General features: G+C 34.8%; 1 protein-coding gene across 2 annotated transcripts in view; it reads left to right on the top strand.

Moving 5' to 3' along the window:
• The window catches only part of pdlim2 (PDZ and LIM domain 2 (mystique)), a 117,881-nt gene that overhangs the window by 40,181 nt on the left and 58,696 nt on the right, over window positions 1–19,004 (top strand). For both annotated transcript variants that reach the window (XM_087263502.1, NM_001326402.1), the window contains 4 exon segments: window positions 1,158–1,309; window positions 14,042–14,105; window positions 15,566–15,714; window positions 18,451–18,523. In XM_087263502.1, coding sequence (XP_087119628.1) covers window positions 1,158–1,309; window positions 14,042–14,105; window positions 15,566–15,714; window positions 18,451–18,523 — 438 coding nt within the window.

Raw genomic sequence — 19,004 nt, 5'->3', positions numbered from 1 at the left:
ACATGCCTGATGCACTGTATATGCATCTGCTGAATATGAATTAGCTACAATGACCACAACACTCACTTAAAAAAGGCTCCCTAACGCGAGATTCTTTTTTTTTTTTTTTTTGATTCTTAATAAGACTGAAAAACAAACACTAGATGAGAAAAGGCGAAAATAGCAACAGGAAGCACCATGAAAACAATATTTTTAACTTCATATTTTGTTAAAACGAATCTCTTCTTGTAAAAAATTTCATTTGGTATAATTTGTATTTTAATTTAAATGTCTTTTTTGTTGCTCAGTTATCTACACAATAAAAAAAAGAACACGCAACTTTTAAGGAGAAGTGACATTTTTGTCAGACAACTTTGTAGACAACTTTGTTTCTAGATTCATTCCACTTGAGCCATGGCTGCAGCTGCAGGTCAATGAGATTATTCGAGCACAGACGGGGCAGAGTTGAATACCGATACCGTCATAGTTTTCTGCATTCATGCCAGATCATATGGTGTGTTCAATAATTTATTTATTTATTTATTGCAATAACAACAAAAAAGTGACAGTTTGTATTAATAAATTTAAGAACAAAAAACAAATAACGGGTTGACAAGTAACAGGTTTTCAATAGTAAGGGAATTATAAATTAAAATTGAAGTATTATAATTGTTATAGTATTTCTCACAATTAACTTTATTTTGTAGATTTCAGTTATGAATTAACACAGTATCGTGATACTACTTGGTATAGTAATACTTCAGCTGGTAAAGTATTGTGGCCTAAATCTATGGTATCGTGACAACCCTACAATGCACAGCCTAGTTTCAAACAGACTTTTTTAGCACTGTGTCTAAAAACAGGATTCTTATTTTTTGCCAAGCTCTGCAGATGTATTTTTTCTGATTTTCATCTGGTTGGTGCAACACACAGTATTCTCATGGAATATATACATTAGTCAACCTTTGAAGTGGATCAAAACCTTTCATCAAAGTAGTCCGAAAACTATTTAACAACAAACATTCTTGTGTTAAAACAATTTTGATCCACTTCAAATATTGACTACATAGATATATAATGTATATAAAACATACATGCATCTGACTTGTATTCTTTATTTTAAACAGCTAATGAATGAAGCTCCAGAGTTCTAATTGGTTGAATGTTTTTGTCTCCAGGTTAATGCTGGCAGTAAGGCAGAAACGGCATGTCTTCAGCCTGGTGACATCATCATGGAGATTAATGGACTTAGTGCTGGTGAGATGCTGAATGTAGAGGCACAAAACAAAATCAAGTGCTGCACGACACAACTGCAACTTCTTGTAGAAAGGTAAGATTCTGTACAAATTTTAAATCGTTATATTGCATGTAATTACAGAATTTAAAAACTCTTTCTCAGATGAATAATAAGTGATTGGTATATGTGTGCATTAGTATGTACTTGGTAGTCACTCACTGAAGTCACTTGTCCACTTGGCAGCCATTTTTGCAAATCCTTCAAGCAGCTATTTTGGACATGCAAAAGCAACTACTGTCTACTTGAATGGGGTAATATTGAGATTTCAGAAAAAAAATGTCATGATGTTTGAGTATTGTTTTTAGTTTAAATTTGTATTTTATATGGCCTTTAACATCTGGCATAGGGACTACCAATAAAAACTAATCTATGGGCTAATTTGGGTACATTTACGTTCTTGGTGAACGTCGATTAACCCTCACTTGTTGTAAAAAAATAATAAACAATTAAATCAGATATCTGTAAGAAACAGTTTCTTATACTTAAAAACATATTTTACTTTGATTTAGCTAATGTGGATCAAAGAGCTTAGAATAACAAAGAGGCTACACTCAATAGAACGTTTCATTGCAACAGCAGCGCCTGGCAACAGCCCCGTGATTCCGCCATTTTGGAGTGAAACCGATCGGCCGTCCGTTGGATCATATTGCTGTCGCAATGACAAGCAGCTGCTTTGTTTTTTTTATTCACGTATTTATTTAAAAAGCGCATTAAAGCTGAGATACAACCTGAAAAACGACAATACAACACTTACCATGACAATTATCAGCATTTTTAAATAGTTTATTTTACAGACTTATAATATGCTGTTGTTCTATTGGAATTTTCAATCCAAAATGGCCACCATGTGACACTATCGGCATCTTGTGGCTGTTTCCCAAATTGCACTAGAGTGTCGCCTCTTGGTGATTCTATGCTCTTTGTTTTTATTAACTAGATAACTAGATAACTTAAACAGTCTTAGTGTGTGTATATACAACTACAAATTAGTTTCATACTACTGAGCTGCACCCACAGTAGCTATTTTTGAACAAATTGTCTTGTACAAATGAAACTTGGGCCCAATCCCAATTCCATAAATGCCCCATACGCCTTCGCCTTTTCCTTTTCCTTTCCCTTTGATCCTTGAAACTGAATGAGAACCCCAATACTACACCCACACACATTATTTCATGTCATTGTTAACTCATACATTACGTCATGCAAGATGCACAGTCGTTTTTTGTGGCTTAATAACGTTTTACAGAATACCCACTCCCACTTTCATTTGCACTGTATTTGGACTTGGTTAAGTAATGTACAAGAATGTACAGTCAGAAGACTAGAGTTAATGGGTCAATGGTCACGGACTGCCCATGATGCTATATGACTGTTTAATGTAGCTAATGTTAATCTGACTCCTTCAAAGTAGCGCTGCTGCACAAACAAACGTTATGAATGCACGCTACGCTTCTGACGGTACATTAAGTTTTCTTTTTCTTATAATGTACAGAGTTTTGAGGTAAGGAACATTTTCATTTGCCATTCACTGACAGTTGGACTCGCTCATTCACTTCATCACACTTCATCTTTTGAAATTGAAAGCAGAATAAAACAGCCTTATAAAGCCGGCTCATCGGTGCGCTGCTACATTGAAAACATGTGATTCGGTTCTTGTCTTCTGATTGGTTCTCAGGATATAGCGGCTTCTGCTGTCAAAGGCAGTGGGCGTTTAGCGTCTTTTGACAACAAACTGTTATTTCTGAATGCGCTGACGCTGCAATTTTAGATGATTTTAAACAAAACTATTTGTTAAACATGTACTACGCGCCTAAAGCTGTCACTTAGGGCTCCTATGGTGAAATATTTACTTTTCATGGTGTTTGGATAGACTTATGTGTAGGTATAGTGTATAGACAGTCAGATTGGGGTGATATAAACACACCCAGTCCTTTTTTTTTTTTTCAATTTAACAACATATAAATGGTGGACCAATTGCAAAGCAAAGCAACTGGGAATAAAAGATCTGTTCAGTTTGCTAGTATCATCAATCATCATCAAATGTTACCAAGAGAGGATTTTACAAGTTTAAAATGTTTTAAAACAATGTAAAACAAGTAATGAATTAAAGCGATTTACTTCAGCTTTACTCTATCACCACAGCTGCGTGTCAGAACAGTTATAAAAGAAGACTCTTCAATCCCAGTTTGTGGACATTAAATCAGGTTTATTTTGTAACATTAACATAATAGATATCCTCAGGGCAGTGGATATTAACCTGTATCCTGTCACATTTGCGTGCAAAAAGAGTGCAAAGCTGAACACTCGCTGTCTGTGTGTGTGTGTGTGTGCGCGCGTGTGTGCGTGCGTGTGTGTGTGAGTGTGTGTGTGTGTGTGAACTTTGTAATGACATTGTGTGTGACTCGTTGCACAGCAAATGCATTAAATACTCATTGGTAAAGTTCTTACTGTAGTATTTCTCACAAACGCTATGTGAGATCTTCTTCCTTTATGTCTGTCTGTTGTCTGAAGCAGGCGAGGGAGGAGATTAGGCATGCTGAAAGGCACGTAGAAACGGTGGGACTAGCCTTAAAGGCGCAGTACAACAAAACCACCACCTAATGCTAAAAGGTATAAAATAGAAACTTATAAAAGGTATAATGCACTGCTCTCTGCCTGGCGCTCAGACGACCGCATGACAGCGTGTAGCTGTGTGTGTGTGTGTGTGTGTGGTAACGTGATGTGCGTTTTCAGCAGACGGAGGGCTGTTCAGAAATGTTTGGTTGTTGATGTGGATTGTTTTCTTACTAAAATGCCATTTTCACACTAAAACGTATTAGTTTAAACAGGTGAGGGTGTATTTTTCACGAGCCGGTTTGCGACGGGGGTGGGACGATGGTTTGCGATGCCGGCTCAGCATTGTGTTGTCTATTAGCTGTCTGCGATGGACTATGGCATCGTCTATCGGCCCAACTATAGACACTGGCCCTCCAGGACAAAGTTTGGACAACCTTCTCTAGTGTATTAATCTTGCTAACTTGGTGCTGAAAGTTTTTCTCCTTTCTTGTTCTGATCTCCATGGATATGTAGCACATCAAAGAATCCGATTTTTAGGAGTTTCAGAGCACACCCACCAATTGTGTTGTCATCACTGACCAATGGTAGTTTAAAGATGTTAAGGACCCAAAACTAGCTTCCTCTAAAAGTTTGAACTGCCGAACAAACTCAAAGAACTTTTTGAGTTTGATTTAAAACACTAAAATAACTATCCGTCATAGCTAGTTAAGTCCATTAATAAACTATTTGTTAATAAATTATAAATGACTTGTTACTGTATTTTAATGATTTATAACTGTACCTAATAAATTAGTAATAGATCATGAACAAGCTGTTAGTAAATTATGTACTTAAGACTTGTTAAGTATCAGTTTATAGTTTATTCATGTTATTGGGACGTTATTCTAAAGTTGCAGCTATTCTACATTTATTAACTGTTAGAAAATGAGTAATAGTTGCAACTTTAGAATAACGTCCCAATAACATACATAAGCTAATAACTAACAACTAATATATTAACTCACACTTTACAAATGAGTTGTTCATAGTTTGTTTACCATCTACTAATAATAGTAGTTAGGGCTGCAAGATTAATAAAAAAATAATTGGTGATCTTGATTTGACTTGCCCACACGATCTTAATCCAGCCTTTTTATGATTCAGTCAGTTATATTTTGAAGTTCAGGAGAGATGCATAAAGGCGGTCGCACAAGTCTTTACATTATTTTATATACATTTCCCAGCAATGTGGACATCTCCAAATGCTGTTGAAAGAGTCATATACGGTATAATTCACTCAAAAATGTATTTTCTGTTGTCATGTATGATGTATTCACTGCCCTGATATCACACGAGAGCTGACTATGAGCTGTTTTGCTTTATTAAACAGAACCTGCATAGGCTGTGAATAAAAGGTTATAAAGTTGTAAATAACATTCAGTTTGTTGCACAGCGAAAGTAAAACCAAAACCGCGCACATCATTTAAATAATTGTATCGCATTTAGGAGTTTACATAATCATTTGTATTGATTACAGCATTTGATATTTTTTTTCTTTTATAGCAAACACAGTTTGTGCATTAGAATAAGCATGTAACCGTGTCATTATAACTACTTTCACGCCTATATAACGTTGAATGTAGTGCAGGAGGAAATATGATAATGACAAATGTCTCATTTTAAAAGTGGTCTAATAATGTTGTTAGTGACAGATTACAAGCCTGCATCTAACATAATAATTCAACTTATAATGATTATAAATATAATAATAAATTGATAATAAATATCAAATTGTAAATAGTTGTATTTTGATGTCATCACTTTGCTGTGCATTAACCAGGACATTGAAAGTTTATTCAAGTCCACCATTCCAAGTCTATAGGAAATTTAGCATTTTAACTGACAGTAAACCTACTCATAGGCCTATATTATTATTGTTGTTTTACCATTTGTTTGGGAAACAACAATAATAATTGCCTACTCATATTAACCTTTATTTTACATCTACAGAATCGTGAGAAAATCATGATGTTGATTTTTAAGCCAAAAAAAAAATAAAAAATTACAAAAAAAAAAAAAAGTTGTGATTCTCATTTAACCAGAATCGGGCAGCCCTAGTTTGAAGTATACAGAGACTGAGATTACCTATATCGCTTTAATGTGCAAAACGGACGGCTAGAGGGAAGAAAAATGACTAAGGTGTAGAATTGATATTGGCCCATAAACGTGAAACCAACTTAATTGTGTAGGACATTTTAAAATGATTTCTTAATTCAATATTTGGTAGTTCAATCATCCCACTTACTAGCTCACTACTTTGAAAGTCAATTCCCCACCCCTTTAGAAGACAGCTGTTAAAGAATGCTTTTCTGCCCACAAATGTAGCTTTTGCTCTCTCGCACATGCACTTTGAGCTCTGGGTCCATGTGAGTACATTTTTCCCATCTGACCTCATGTCTTGAACCAGGCCAGAAACAACACTGGACCGACAATGGCACTCTAGATGCGTGTATGAATGAATGTACTGTAACCTACAGTATTGTAGGAGTGAGGTGCGTTTTCCCTCTTAGGTTTATATTATTATATTCAATTATTTAATTAGTAAAAATCCACTGTCAGCACACCTGTTGTTTGTTTGATCAATCTACAACCATAATATAGACACATTTATAGGCTCAGAGTGGGAACACATTCTGGTAATTAACTTGAAATGGAGAATATTCCAAAAGAGTGTGTAGCCCAAAATATAAGTTTTTAATGCAAACATTAGGGCTGCACGATTCTGGCTAAAATGAGAATCACAATTTTTTAGATTACAGATTTCTCACGATTCTGTAGATGTAAAATAAAGGTTAACATGAGTAGGCTATTATTATTGTTATTCTTGATAAAAAAAAAAACAATATTAATATTATTCCTATATGTGTAGGTCTACTGTTGGTTCAGATGCTCAATTTTGTATAGACTTGGAATGACTTTAAATTAGTGCTGTCAAAATTAGTGCATTAATGCATGTGATTAATTTGAAATATTTAATGCGTAAAAAAATTTACGCAATTAACGCAGTTGCATTTTTAATTTTTTTTTTTTTTTCCTTTTGTGGTCTGTGTGTTCAACATGCAAAGAAATGTGGATAAGACCAAGAAAGAACTTTTTGAAAGCAAAACAAATTAATGTTGCATTACCAGGTTATCCATGTTTCCTCCAGAATTTCATCTAATTTCGTATGTTTCATTTTTAATCTTTCGACTTTTGTTTTAATGGAATTTGATACCGCATGGCGAACGGAAAAAAAAAACCTCCGCATTTCGTGACTCGGTGGTCCTTTAAGGTAATCAAAAATCGATGCTTACATGGTAGACTCTTAATAAGAGTATTATCTTAATCATATTAAAAGCGGAGTATTGGTTTCCATGTACATGTGTCAGTGAAAGTAGCAGATGAAGTCGCAAGCTGTCAAAGATAGCGCATTCCTCTGCCTTTCGGCATGCGCACTCCAATGTTTCATTAAGTTTGACATGTTTTGCCCTTAAACGCAAGTTTTGTGAAGCGACTGCTTCGCATTGATGAGTCAGAATCCATGTGAAATACGGCCATATAGAACGCTTAGTTTAAGCAAATTTGATGAACGCGATCATGCGTGTTGAATCTGAAGGGGGTCGCTCCGGCTGCCCTGTCCTGCGCGCATTGTGTGTTTGTGTGTGTCTGTGTGTGTGTGTGCGCACACGCGCATTTCCTAGCAACAAGAACAAATGCATAAACGTTGTCTGTATATCCCTCAAAGTTGTTTAAATTTTAAAAGATAGTGTAACCAAAGACCCTGTTAGAATTAGTCTTTGTTGTGACAATGCGTACCTGTGCGTGTTTTTGATGTACCACTTAATGCTTCTTATGTCCCTGTCGCAGCACCAGTGGCAACAAAATTAGGCACCAAAATGCATATGCTGATTCAGTGATTCTGATTATGAGAGAGTGTTCTCACTCTCAACTCAAAACATTCCAAATAAATGGTGCACATTAACCACCAATAATGTCAATAGACTGGACTGTCTTGGCAACTGGCTTAATGTAAAAGTCTAAGCAAAGTTTTTCTACTTTATAAATAATTTTCTCAACTCACAGCAATACAACTTTTCAATAAGTGCAATTGTTTGTATTTAATGCTTAATTATTATTATTATAATTTTCCATTTTCCAAATTTGCAATGCCTGTATTTTGGCATTTCTTTTCCAGTCCACTTAGAATCCAACATGGAAATAATTTTTATTCTTTATTGGCATTGATTGATTTGAAATTCATGCCTGTGTTTTTATATCTGTAATATATATGGCTGTCAAACCAGGATCTTGATGGTTTATTGTGCATATGTTGTTTGCATAAAGTAATCTGTTACAAGTTAAACAAAAATTCTAATAAACAGTTATATTTAGAATTTAAATAGTTTTTGCCTTGCGTTTACATTCATTTTACCTTTAAATTGCCAAAATGACAGGTTTTAGTCTTTTAAATTCGATTATTTGCGAATAATTGCAAAAAAAAAAAAAAAAGTGGGGTTAATTAGTTATTTTTTAAATCGATTTACAGCACTACTTTAAATATGTCCTGATTGTTAATTCACAGTAAAGTGATGACATCCTAATACAATTATTAATATTCCTAAAGAAATTCCGAATTATTATTTTTGAGACATATGTCTTTATTAGACCATTTTTACACTGGTAAAATTAAACATTTCTCATTATGAGATAATCATATATATATATATATATATATATATATATATATATATATATATATATATATTTATATATTTATATATTTATATAGATAGATAGATAGATAGATAGATAGATAGATAGATAGATAGAGAGAGAGAGAGAGAGAGAGAGAGAGGGAGGGAGGGAGGGAGGGCGGGCGGGCGGGCAGGCAGGCAGGCCCAGACTACAGGAGTTTGAAAATCCTAACCCATAATTATATCTATTTGCAGCACACACATGAAGAGAATCTTCTGCAATTTTGACCACATATCTTAAATTTGCACACAATACAAGATATAAAAACTGTGACACAGCACACACTGCAAGCTATTATTAAGATCATCATGTCCAATGGATCACATTACCTGATCGCAGAGTAACTTCCGTTATCAATAATTATTTATTATAGGCTACTAATAATAACATTATTAATAACGAATAATAACTGCCACTATATGCAAAACATTGTCATGCACTCAAAATAGGTTCTTGTTTGTATAGCTGTTAGTGGCAGTTCATTCATTAATTTTCTTGTCAGCGTAGTCCCTTTATTAATCCGGGGTCGCCACAGCGGAATGAACCGCCAACTTATCCAGCATGTTTTTATGCAGCAGATGCCCTTCCAGCCGCAACCCATCTCTTGGAAACATCCACACACACACACACACACACACACACACACACACACACACACACACACACACACACACACACACACACACACACACACACACACACACACTATGGACAATTTAACCTACCCAATTCACCTGTACCACATGTCTTTGGAATGTGGGGGAAACCGGAGCACCCAGAGGAAACCCAAGCGAACGCAGGGAGAACATGCAAACTCCACACAGAAAAGCCAACTGAGCTGAGGTTCGAACCAGTGACCCAGCGACCTTCTTGCTGTGGAGCGACAGCACTACCTACTGCGCCACTGCGTCGCCCACGTTAGTGGCAGTTATAAAATTAAATAGCCTAAATGGGGCATATCTGCACAAAAAGTGAGTTGCATATTGTTTATCGTCTGTTCATTTCTCACACACACATGCAGAGAGAACTGCCTTGTTAAAAAGAGCACATTAGCTTATGTCCAAATGAGTGTCTAATAATAATAATAATAATAAGCAGCTAATAATATCCATAATGCCGGGATGTTCTGTGCTTTGACTGGCTATCTAGTTTAAAAGCAAAATCGTTACCTGCTGCACTGATTATAGTGTGTAAGATTGTAATTCACTGAATGCAACATGGGCCTAAACCCTGGTCTGCAGTTATTGCACTCAAGATAAAGAATGAAAAAAAACAAACAAACAAACAAACAAAAAACATCCTCTTATAGCCAATATATTATACATCCAACCATGTTCCCCCAACTACATTTTATCTTATTTTTATTTTTTCTGCACGCTTACTACAAAGCACAACTCTTGATTCTCTTAGTTTTGAGCTAGAAACAGAAGGAATGGTGAAGGGGGAAATTTAATAGGAAGCCAATAAATCAAAGGGAGTAAGGCTTTTGGGTGAAGTTGAGTGAAACATGGAAAGAAAGATAAAACAATTGCAAACAGAAGCAGACAGAGTTAGAGGGTGCGTAAAAGGAACATGTCTGCCAGGACCGTTCGTGTCTTGTTGTTGCTGGCAGTGATAAGTAAATGTTCTCCTTTAGCCTTAGTAAACATCTCCTTAACATGAGTGAAAAACCAATTGATTTGTAAAAATTCCTTCTCCATCTCTCTGGTATACATCTGTTCTGTCAGAGTTTAAAGGGGTGGTCCAGAATGTAATTTTAAGGCTTGGTTGTGTTTATAAGATGCAAAGCACAGTGTGCTCATGTTTCACTTGAAGGAAATTGCGTTATTTTTTTTCATATATCTTACTTTGATTATACACAGCTACTCAGCTAACATGAAAACGACTGTCAAATTTCCTAGTTCCTCTGAAAGGCCCGCCGTTAAGTGACTCTGATTGGTCATCGTCATAATGTGCTGCTATTCGCGGATCGGCTCCACGTCACGCCCGTAAAAGCACACGCTTTTCTGCTGTGTAAACAATCAGTCAACCTCCAGCCTGCTCTCTAAAATAAAATTTGACAAGTGTCTGTAATGAGTGAAAATGGGGTCCGGCTCCTTTAAGAGCGTTTGCCATTGTGTGTGCGTCTATGTGTGTGTGTGTGTGTGAATGTTGTCTGCGTCTGTGTGTGTGAGTGAATGTGTGAACTTTCTGTAACAAGCGCATGTGCACGGGAGTTTTTTTTTTTTTCTCTGATGCTCGTATTAAGTTATTTTCTGTGATTTATCGTGACAGAAGTATAAAACACAAGATGTGGGATGCTACCTGTGTGAGCCTTGATTTATTTTTCTGTTGCTACCACGAGTCAGGTGAGCTATCCTGACGCTTTTCACATTTATCAGAATATGCAGGTGTAAGTAATATGAGTCATCCACATATCTTTTGCGACTTCATTATCCGAGATGTGAAATGCATGGAAAAGCTGCCTGAAGACAATCAATGCAGTCGTGCGCACACATAAGAGACACGAACGTGCTGGTGGAGTGTGTGTGTTTTTACAACAGTTTGACTGATAAATATGAATTTGTTGCTAAATCATTTGTTTGCAAAGCAGCATTTCAACTAATTCAACTAATTTTCTTAATTGCTGAGCTTTTCTTTTAAAATTACTGTGGTGTAGTGAAGTAATACAAGTGCATTGGGGTGTTTACATAATAGGATAAAAGCATAGTATTTCATGAGAAATAATAATATTTTCCAAATCTTATCTTGGCTTCATGATGGGGGAAAAGGGATTTTTCTGCTTCCTGAAGATGTAGAGCTCCAGCTTTGAATCAGCCCCTTGTGTGGGTCCTTGTTTGTATAGCTATGAAAAACAGTCTGTACCGAACATATGCCAGGGATAAGTTTTATGATAAATAAATGTTTTCAGATATGCAACACTCTGGTTCTAAGTTTTGCTAATTTAACTAATACAGTGTTGACTTCACACTGTAAGATTTCGAATAATATTTTAATGCTAAATCCACATCAACCACTCCCCAGACTAGGAGATATACATTTATATAAAAAAAAAATAAGTATATATATATATATATATATATATATATATATATATATATATATATATATATATATATATATATATATATATATATACACACACACACACAGTTGAAGTCAGAATTATTAGCCCCCTTCGATTTTTTTTATTTTTTATTTTTTATTTTTTTTTAAATATTTTCCAAATTATGTTTAACAGAGCAAGGAAATATTCACAGTATGTCTGATAATGTTTTTTCTTCTGGAGAATGTCTTATTTGTTTTATTTCGGCAAGAATAAAAGCAGTTTTGAATTTTTTTATGAACCATTTTAGGGACAAAATTATTAGCCCCTTTAAGCTTTATTTTTTCTCGATAATCTACAGAACAAACCACTGTTATACAATGACTTGCCTAATTCCCCTAACCTGCCTAGTTAACTTAAATAACCTAGTTAACCCTAAAGCCTTAAAATGTCACTTTAAACTGTATAGAAGTGTCTTGAAAAAAATGTATTAATATTATTATGTTAAATGTGTTGAAAAAAATCATCTCTCCGTTAAACAGAAATTGGGGAAAAAATAAACAAGCGGTCTAATAATAGGCGGGCTATTTTATATATATATATATATATATATATATATATATATATATATATATATATATATATATATATATATATATATATATATATATATATATATATATGATATCATCATGTTTCAGATAATTCGGTCACCACTTTATTTTAATTTACCATCATAACTAAGTCATAACTAAGTCAGATAGTTTTAATAGTCAAAAACAAAAATATTTAAACAAAATATTTTATCTCTTTATAATAAAATAAACTTAAGTACTAAAGAGACTCTTAAACTTGATTAATAAAATGTTACAAACTATTTATAATAATCAAATCTGTGCTTTCAAGTAAAGGAACTAATTATCATTATTTAAATAAATTTTGCAACAAATCAAATTGTGAAGTTAAATGACTATATAACCCCAATGCTAAAAAAAATCTTTGATCTCAAGTGACAAGTGCGAGCGCATGGTTTACCATTAACAATGAGCCTTGCACTGTCGCTCCCCTGGCATCTCTTGTAACTAGGCAACCATCAAGTGTTTTCTCAGAGGATGACAAATAGACAAACCATTGCGGCAGCTCCGATGTAAGTTTATCCAAAAAAGTAAAAAGCACTGCAGTGTTTGGATGTGCTGTGTTTGTCTGAGGTAGTCTGCCTATTACATATATGTGTAGATTCTATACAAAGTGTGAAGCAGATTGGTTAGTTCTACTTACATCAATCGCAGTGCGCTTGCAGCATTCATAAAAGTTGATATGTTTTCAACTTGGTGCAGCTGGAAAATGTGAGCGTGACACGTGTGCGCAGCTTGAATAACATGTGCATATCTCTCCAATTGAAAATGACAAACTTACTCCCTAAGCTTAATGGAATTGCTTCCAAGGTGCATGCTCAGCAGCCACATTTTAATAAAACTTAAGCCTTCATACGAAACTTCATACTGAATCTTTTTTTTTTATCGATATTGACAATGGTATTTGGTCAATAAATATCGATACCGATTTTATCGCCCAACCCTCCTCCACACTTTATTTTTTTGTATTCTTTATATATTAAACATTTTACATTTTTAGAACTATATATCACAGGGCCCGAGACCTATCCAACAGAAACGAACCTGTAAATTATAATATAAAAAGCTAGAATAGCTGAATAATAGGTGCGAAATTAGGATCTGATATAGTCTCCCTCATATTTCCCACACTTTTCTTGCTGGCACCATTTATTTTGGCTGTGGTATATTGCAAGCTATTGATGTAAGTAGAGATTCCAAGTAGGATCAACTGGAGTAGATGGATCCAGCTATAGTTTCAGGATCCAGCAGCAGCAGTGGTCTGAACAGCAGACAAAATCATTATTTGGTGAATGGATAAAGAGTGATGAATTGTTCAACAGCAGTAAGAGTAATGGGTCACTTTGTATTTGAGTTCTTATTAGATCTGCATGTCTCATATTATGGATGAGAAGAATGAAATTTGGGGACATATGCATATAAGTCCAACTCTCCATACTTTTAGGAGAAAATATCATATATATTCTTATATGAAGGCAGTGTTGAGGTTTCTATCATGAGGTTTTTATCAGTTTGTAGTTGTTTGTTCTTTCAGTCATGTGTTATGTCTTGGCGTTGTGTGTACAATGTGTCTCAAGTTTCAGCATAACTTAAGATTTTCTATTTCTTTTGAAGTGGAGTTTAATTTATCAAGCTGCTTTATCAAAACAAACTAATGGATTTGACTTTTTAAATATGCTTGAATCCCCTGGTTTATTGCGATTTTGTACCATCCACAAAACTTTCATCTCCTAATGTTCGATTCTTATCACACAGACCTGCTCCCCCCACTCCTGGTCAGACCAATGGAATCACAGAGCAGCTGGTTGGCCGCTTTCAGGTCAGTAAAATACAAATTCATCTTTATTTCTATAGCGCTTTTACAATGTAGATTGTGTCAAAACAGCTTAATAAAGTAGTTCTAGTAAATTGAAACTGTGTCAGTCCAGTTTTCATAGTTGAAGTTAAGTTTAGTTCAGTTCAGTGTGGTTTATTTTTCACTACTAAGTCCAAACACTGAAGAGCAAATCCATCGTTGTGTAGCTCCACAAGTTCCAAATAAAAACACCCATAAAAAACAATAAACACTTAACTTGGTGTTTGAATTTATTCTCTGATTTGAGTGTTAAGAGCATACCTGGTATACATTAAGAGAAGATGAGCCACTGTACTTATTAAATCATTATTGTTTGTCAGGTTTAGTTCAGATAAGAGCTCAGAGAGAAAAAAAAAAATAAATTTCACATTTGCAAAGAGATGGAGTAACTCATTGAATTAAAACAGCCATTTGAAATAAAACTGCATTTTTGAAGCCCTAAACAATGTGCGGTACAAATGTAAAATTACACTAATGGAATCTTTTTACTTTTTACAAAAATTGTGTAGATAAACGTTACACAGAAATGACTATTAAAAAAAATCACATTTGAAACGAAAATGCATCGAATTAAAATAGACTTTTTAATGTTAACATTGTACTACTGGAAAAATTGTATACTATATTCTGTCATGAAACAGCATGGGTGTGCAGTATTTGGTGTTTAAGTTCATTTCAGCTCAGTTCAGTGTGGTTTAATAATCACTACTGAGGGCCTAAACACTGAAGAGCAAATCCATTGATGTATAGCTCTAATGATCCCAAACCATGCAAGCTAGTGGTGAGAACAAGCAATATATAACCATAAACACACTTTTTATTCAACAAAAATATATATTTTTTAAAATTGACATTTAAAAAAAAAAAAAAAATTTCCATATATCTAAAACTATACACAGTAGTCTGTCTTGGCTAAAGGTCCCAGATCACCAGTTGACTATACATTATTGGAGAGTTAATTTCATTTTAAAGCAGTGTTATTGTAAAGGATGATAATTAAACACTATTAATAAAAATAACTTTAAGCAAAACAAAACATGTAAAAAACATTCTGTGTGCGATAATGAAAGGATGATCAGGCGAACACAGTTAACATAATTTCTGTTCAAAGAATGGTTTAAGCGAAAGCGGCAACTGCTCCTGAACTGCTCTTGAAAGCAGCAGGATTGTGGGTGCACAAGCAACGCTTTTTTCTAGTCCATTTAAATAGAACAGATCGCACTCGTTGCATTTTCAGACACAGTTGTTTTGCACAAGGACATCACATCAGCTGTGTGCGTGACACTAAAGCCCTCATCAGTGAGTGAGGATCACCTGTGTCTTACTGTGCACCTGCTCATCCTCTCATTCGATAGTCACCTGCTTTCTTTTGTTCACCTGAACAGTTATTAATCGTGTTTTCAATTTTTTCACTGCTTGTGCAGGAAGCTGTGCAGGTGAGTCGCGATGAGAACCAGAACTACAAAGAGTACACCATCTCCAGCCCGGCATCTCTGTCACCTGGTCCATATACACCAGAGCCACCTTCAAGCCCTGACCGCAGAGGGGGTAGGATCACTCCCACCAATAAGAGGTACAGTTGAAACACGGATGTTTGCTACTGTCACATTGAAACAAAATTGTGTACTCTATATACATTTGCTGTTAATGTTTTGGTCAGAGAATACACTGAAATCATTGCATGATACATGTAATTGATGATTGTAGCAAATTTACTCATGGGGATATATACAATTTATTTAGTAGTAGTCTTTAACCTCTACAGAAGTCACGTTTACTGGAGGCTGATCTGGCCAATGATATAATATACCATGTCTAAGTGTGTAAAGTTTCTTTGATTGTTTTTGTGGCATTTGCGTAGTCAAGGTGGATTTGCAATCTGGAGCATGTATTTGATTAGAATACCAGCATTGTTGTACAATTTATTCATATGTGAAATACTCCAAGGTACACAATATCTCAAGAGAATCATTTTTATAGTAGACTTGAGATACTGCAGCTATTACAAAATTATTTAGGAATTCTATAAAAAGGCATGCAGCCTGGGCGAACCACCCCATACGGATACCCTTCCAGCCGCAACCCAGTACTGGCCAATATACCGCTCAATATTATTAATATACAATTATTATACTAAATAAATTACAGAAATCAATCCTAAATGTAACTGGAAAACAATTTAAAGAAAGACACAACTGGAGTGATATGCAAAGACTATTCAAGAAATCTTTTGCATGAATATTAATGACAATTCTATTAAAAACAAAAAAAAAAACATATTTTATGGAGTTATCTGTTGTCTTTGACTCCACTCATGGCCGAGAAAGTCTTACCTCCCTGACTCATTATCCCTCCTTTCTGCTTCATGGCCATGATTAGTCAAAATAACATCGTCATCATATAAACTTCAATTTTGTACACTGGCAAAACTTGCTGCGTGCCGACACCTCTGCATAAAAGTTACACCAGTCACTCCGGTTTCACAGCACATAGACGCATGTATTTTAGCGATGTGACTGTAAAAAACCTAGATTAACACCGGGAGTGTGAGGCGCACAGGAATCGTTTTCTGCGTGCATGCGTCAGTTTGATTTCATAAGCATTGTTTCGGTTGCACATAGAGAGTAACCAACTTGCGCATGCAAAAGACACTAAATGTGAATGGCCCCTAAAGTCTTTATTCTGGTATTAACACTCTAAATGAATATACCTGCATAAAGTAAATGGTATCTCAAAGCTTTTACTCGGGCTCGTTTTTTTTCTCCCCATCAACGTCTCCCCGTGCCACCTGCAAGCAAAGGGCGATCTGCCATATTGCCCATGCCTAAATCCACCACTGCATGCTGTCAAATGTTTTGCCGAACAGATCAGCAACTTTTGACGCTCAGAAACATCATAAAGTTCTTGTGCTGCATATATAGCCAAATTCAGAGCACTCACACTTCTCAAACGATCAAAATCAAACAAGCCTAGGCATGGTTCGGATAGCATAGTGTGAGTGGGTCTATACACACATGTACAGTGGTTAGAGAAATTTTGTGGATCCCTTGCAGAATCAGTGAATATGTTAATTGTTTTAACCACAGATGCTCGAAGTTGGCCCATGGTAACTTTGATTTGGGCTACCAACCAATCATAGAGGAGATGGAAAAATGATGGAGAAGGTTGGGGCAAATCCCTCAAACAAACATCATAATTTCGAATTTTACATAAGCTTTTGTTTGTTTGTTTAATTGCTAAACTACTTTTTTTGCCTATAGTTAAAAAACCTGTAAACTTTTTTTTTGGTATAGTATTAAATAAACATTTTTAATATAATTTTGTATGTTCTAAGTTTTTTTTTTTCTTTACATTTTCACTGATTCTGCAAAGGGGTTAATAAACTTTCACTTACTGTATATGCATGTATATGCATGCTCACACACAGTAGATTCAAACTTCACTTTATCTGTTCTCCTCCACTTTAAAACCGTAAATGACTGACATCTCACAGGCTGGAGCACATTCCATGTCACTGCTAATGAAACTCATTTGATTAGATTTTGTGATTAACATTTACTCATTTAGCAGATGCTTTGATGGATTATGAGTAGATTCATAAATTATGGATTAATCATGCAGAACTTGGCAGATGCCTGCATTACAGCACAGCATGTTGCTGAGAAAGTTACTTGCTTTTTTGGATACTGAACACCTAATAAGATCTGTATTGCACATTAGGGTCAACACTGTGTATTTAGAGTACAACTATATAAATGAATAACTGTGTAACAGCAAACATTTTGCAAAAAAATCTTATTTTAATGACAAAGCTGAAACTTCTGCAGCCGTCTTTCCAGTCCTGTAACATTGTCCTTTTTTTCTAGCATGAAGATTTGGTCAACAAGAAGAAATTCTTGAATAATAATGTGAAAAATAATGCTGCTTAATATTGGATGTAGCATTTATTTAACAATATATTGTAACTACTCATTTCGATGTTTGTAATACTAACTCCCAGGGCCGTTTATATCAAAGTTGATATTTAGCCACACCATGTTGGTATATTGTAACATCTTTTTTTTTTTTTTTTTTGAGGTGAGTCGTTAGCCCAATGTTAAACCCCCAACCTGGGGTAATGTTTGTAATACTTTAATGTATATCTTTGCTTAAAAAAATAGTATTAAAGTGTCTTAAATAAATAAATAAATTTGTCGAACAGTAGTGAATTTATAACAACCCACATCAAATCTTGCTTGAATAGTTAGCAGATCAGAAATGTCCCGTTGACTTGTAGGGTACTTAAACTAGCTATTTCTTTATATTTTAGCCTGCAGTTCCATTCCTGGTCCTCAGAGGAGAAGAATGTACAGAGTCACAGACTGTCTCGGCCCCTTTCTCAGGTACAGACAATCTCTGAACTCATTTATAAGAATAAATTACAGTTCTGAAGCCACTGTGTTATTTCAAAATAAAAAGTCAGGATGGCACTTTTTTTTCTTTTTAAATCTGTATTTTTTTTTTTAAAGGTTAAATTTGTTTTAATTGTAAAATCTTTTTTTTTTTTTACTGGTCTGAACCAGTCATGGCACAAGCAACAACTAATGGAACATGTTGCTGTTTGGCCATGGATCTAAGACTTTAGTTTACAGCATAGGTAGCACTACACTCCACCATAAATTAAGTAAACAGTAATCCATTATTTATATACTTTACATGTAATGGAGTATTTTCATTTCTAACATTTTATTTGACCAAAATAGGCACTTATGTTTATAAATAAATACAATGTGTGCTCTTGTAAATGCTTTTTTTTTTTTTTTTTGTATTTTTATTCTGTTTTTATACTGAATGTGAATCAGTACTGAATTTTATATGTTGTCA

Source organism: Danio rerio, chromosome 8, assembly GCF_052040795.2.
Source record: "Danio rerio strain M-AB ecotype USA chromosome 8, GRCz13ab, whole genome shotgun sequence".
NCBI lineage: Eukaryota > Metazoa > Chordata > Actinopteri > Cypriniformes > Danionidae > Danio > Danio rerio.
Note: the sequence above shows the minus strand (reverse complement) of the source record. Positions and strands in the feature narration are given on the sequence as shown.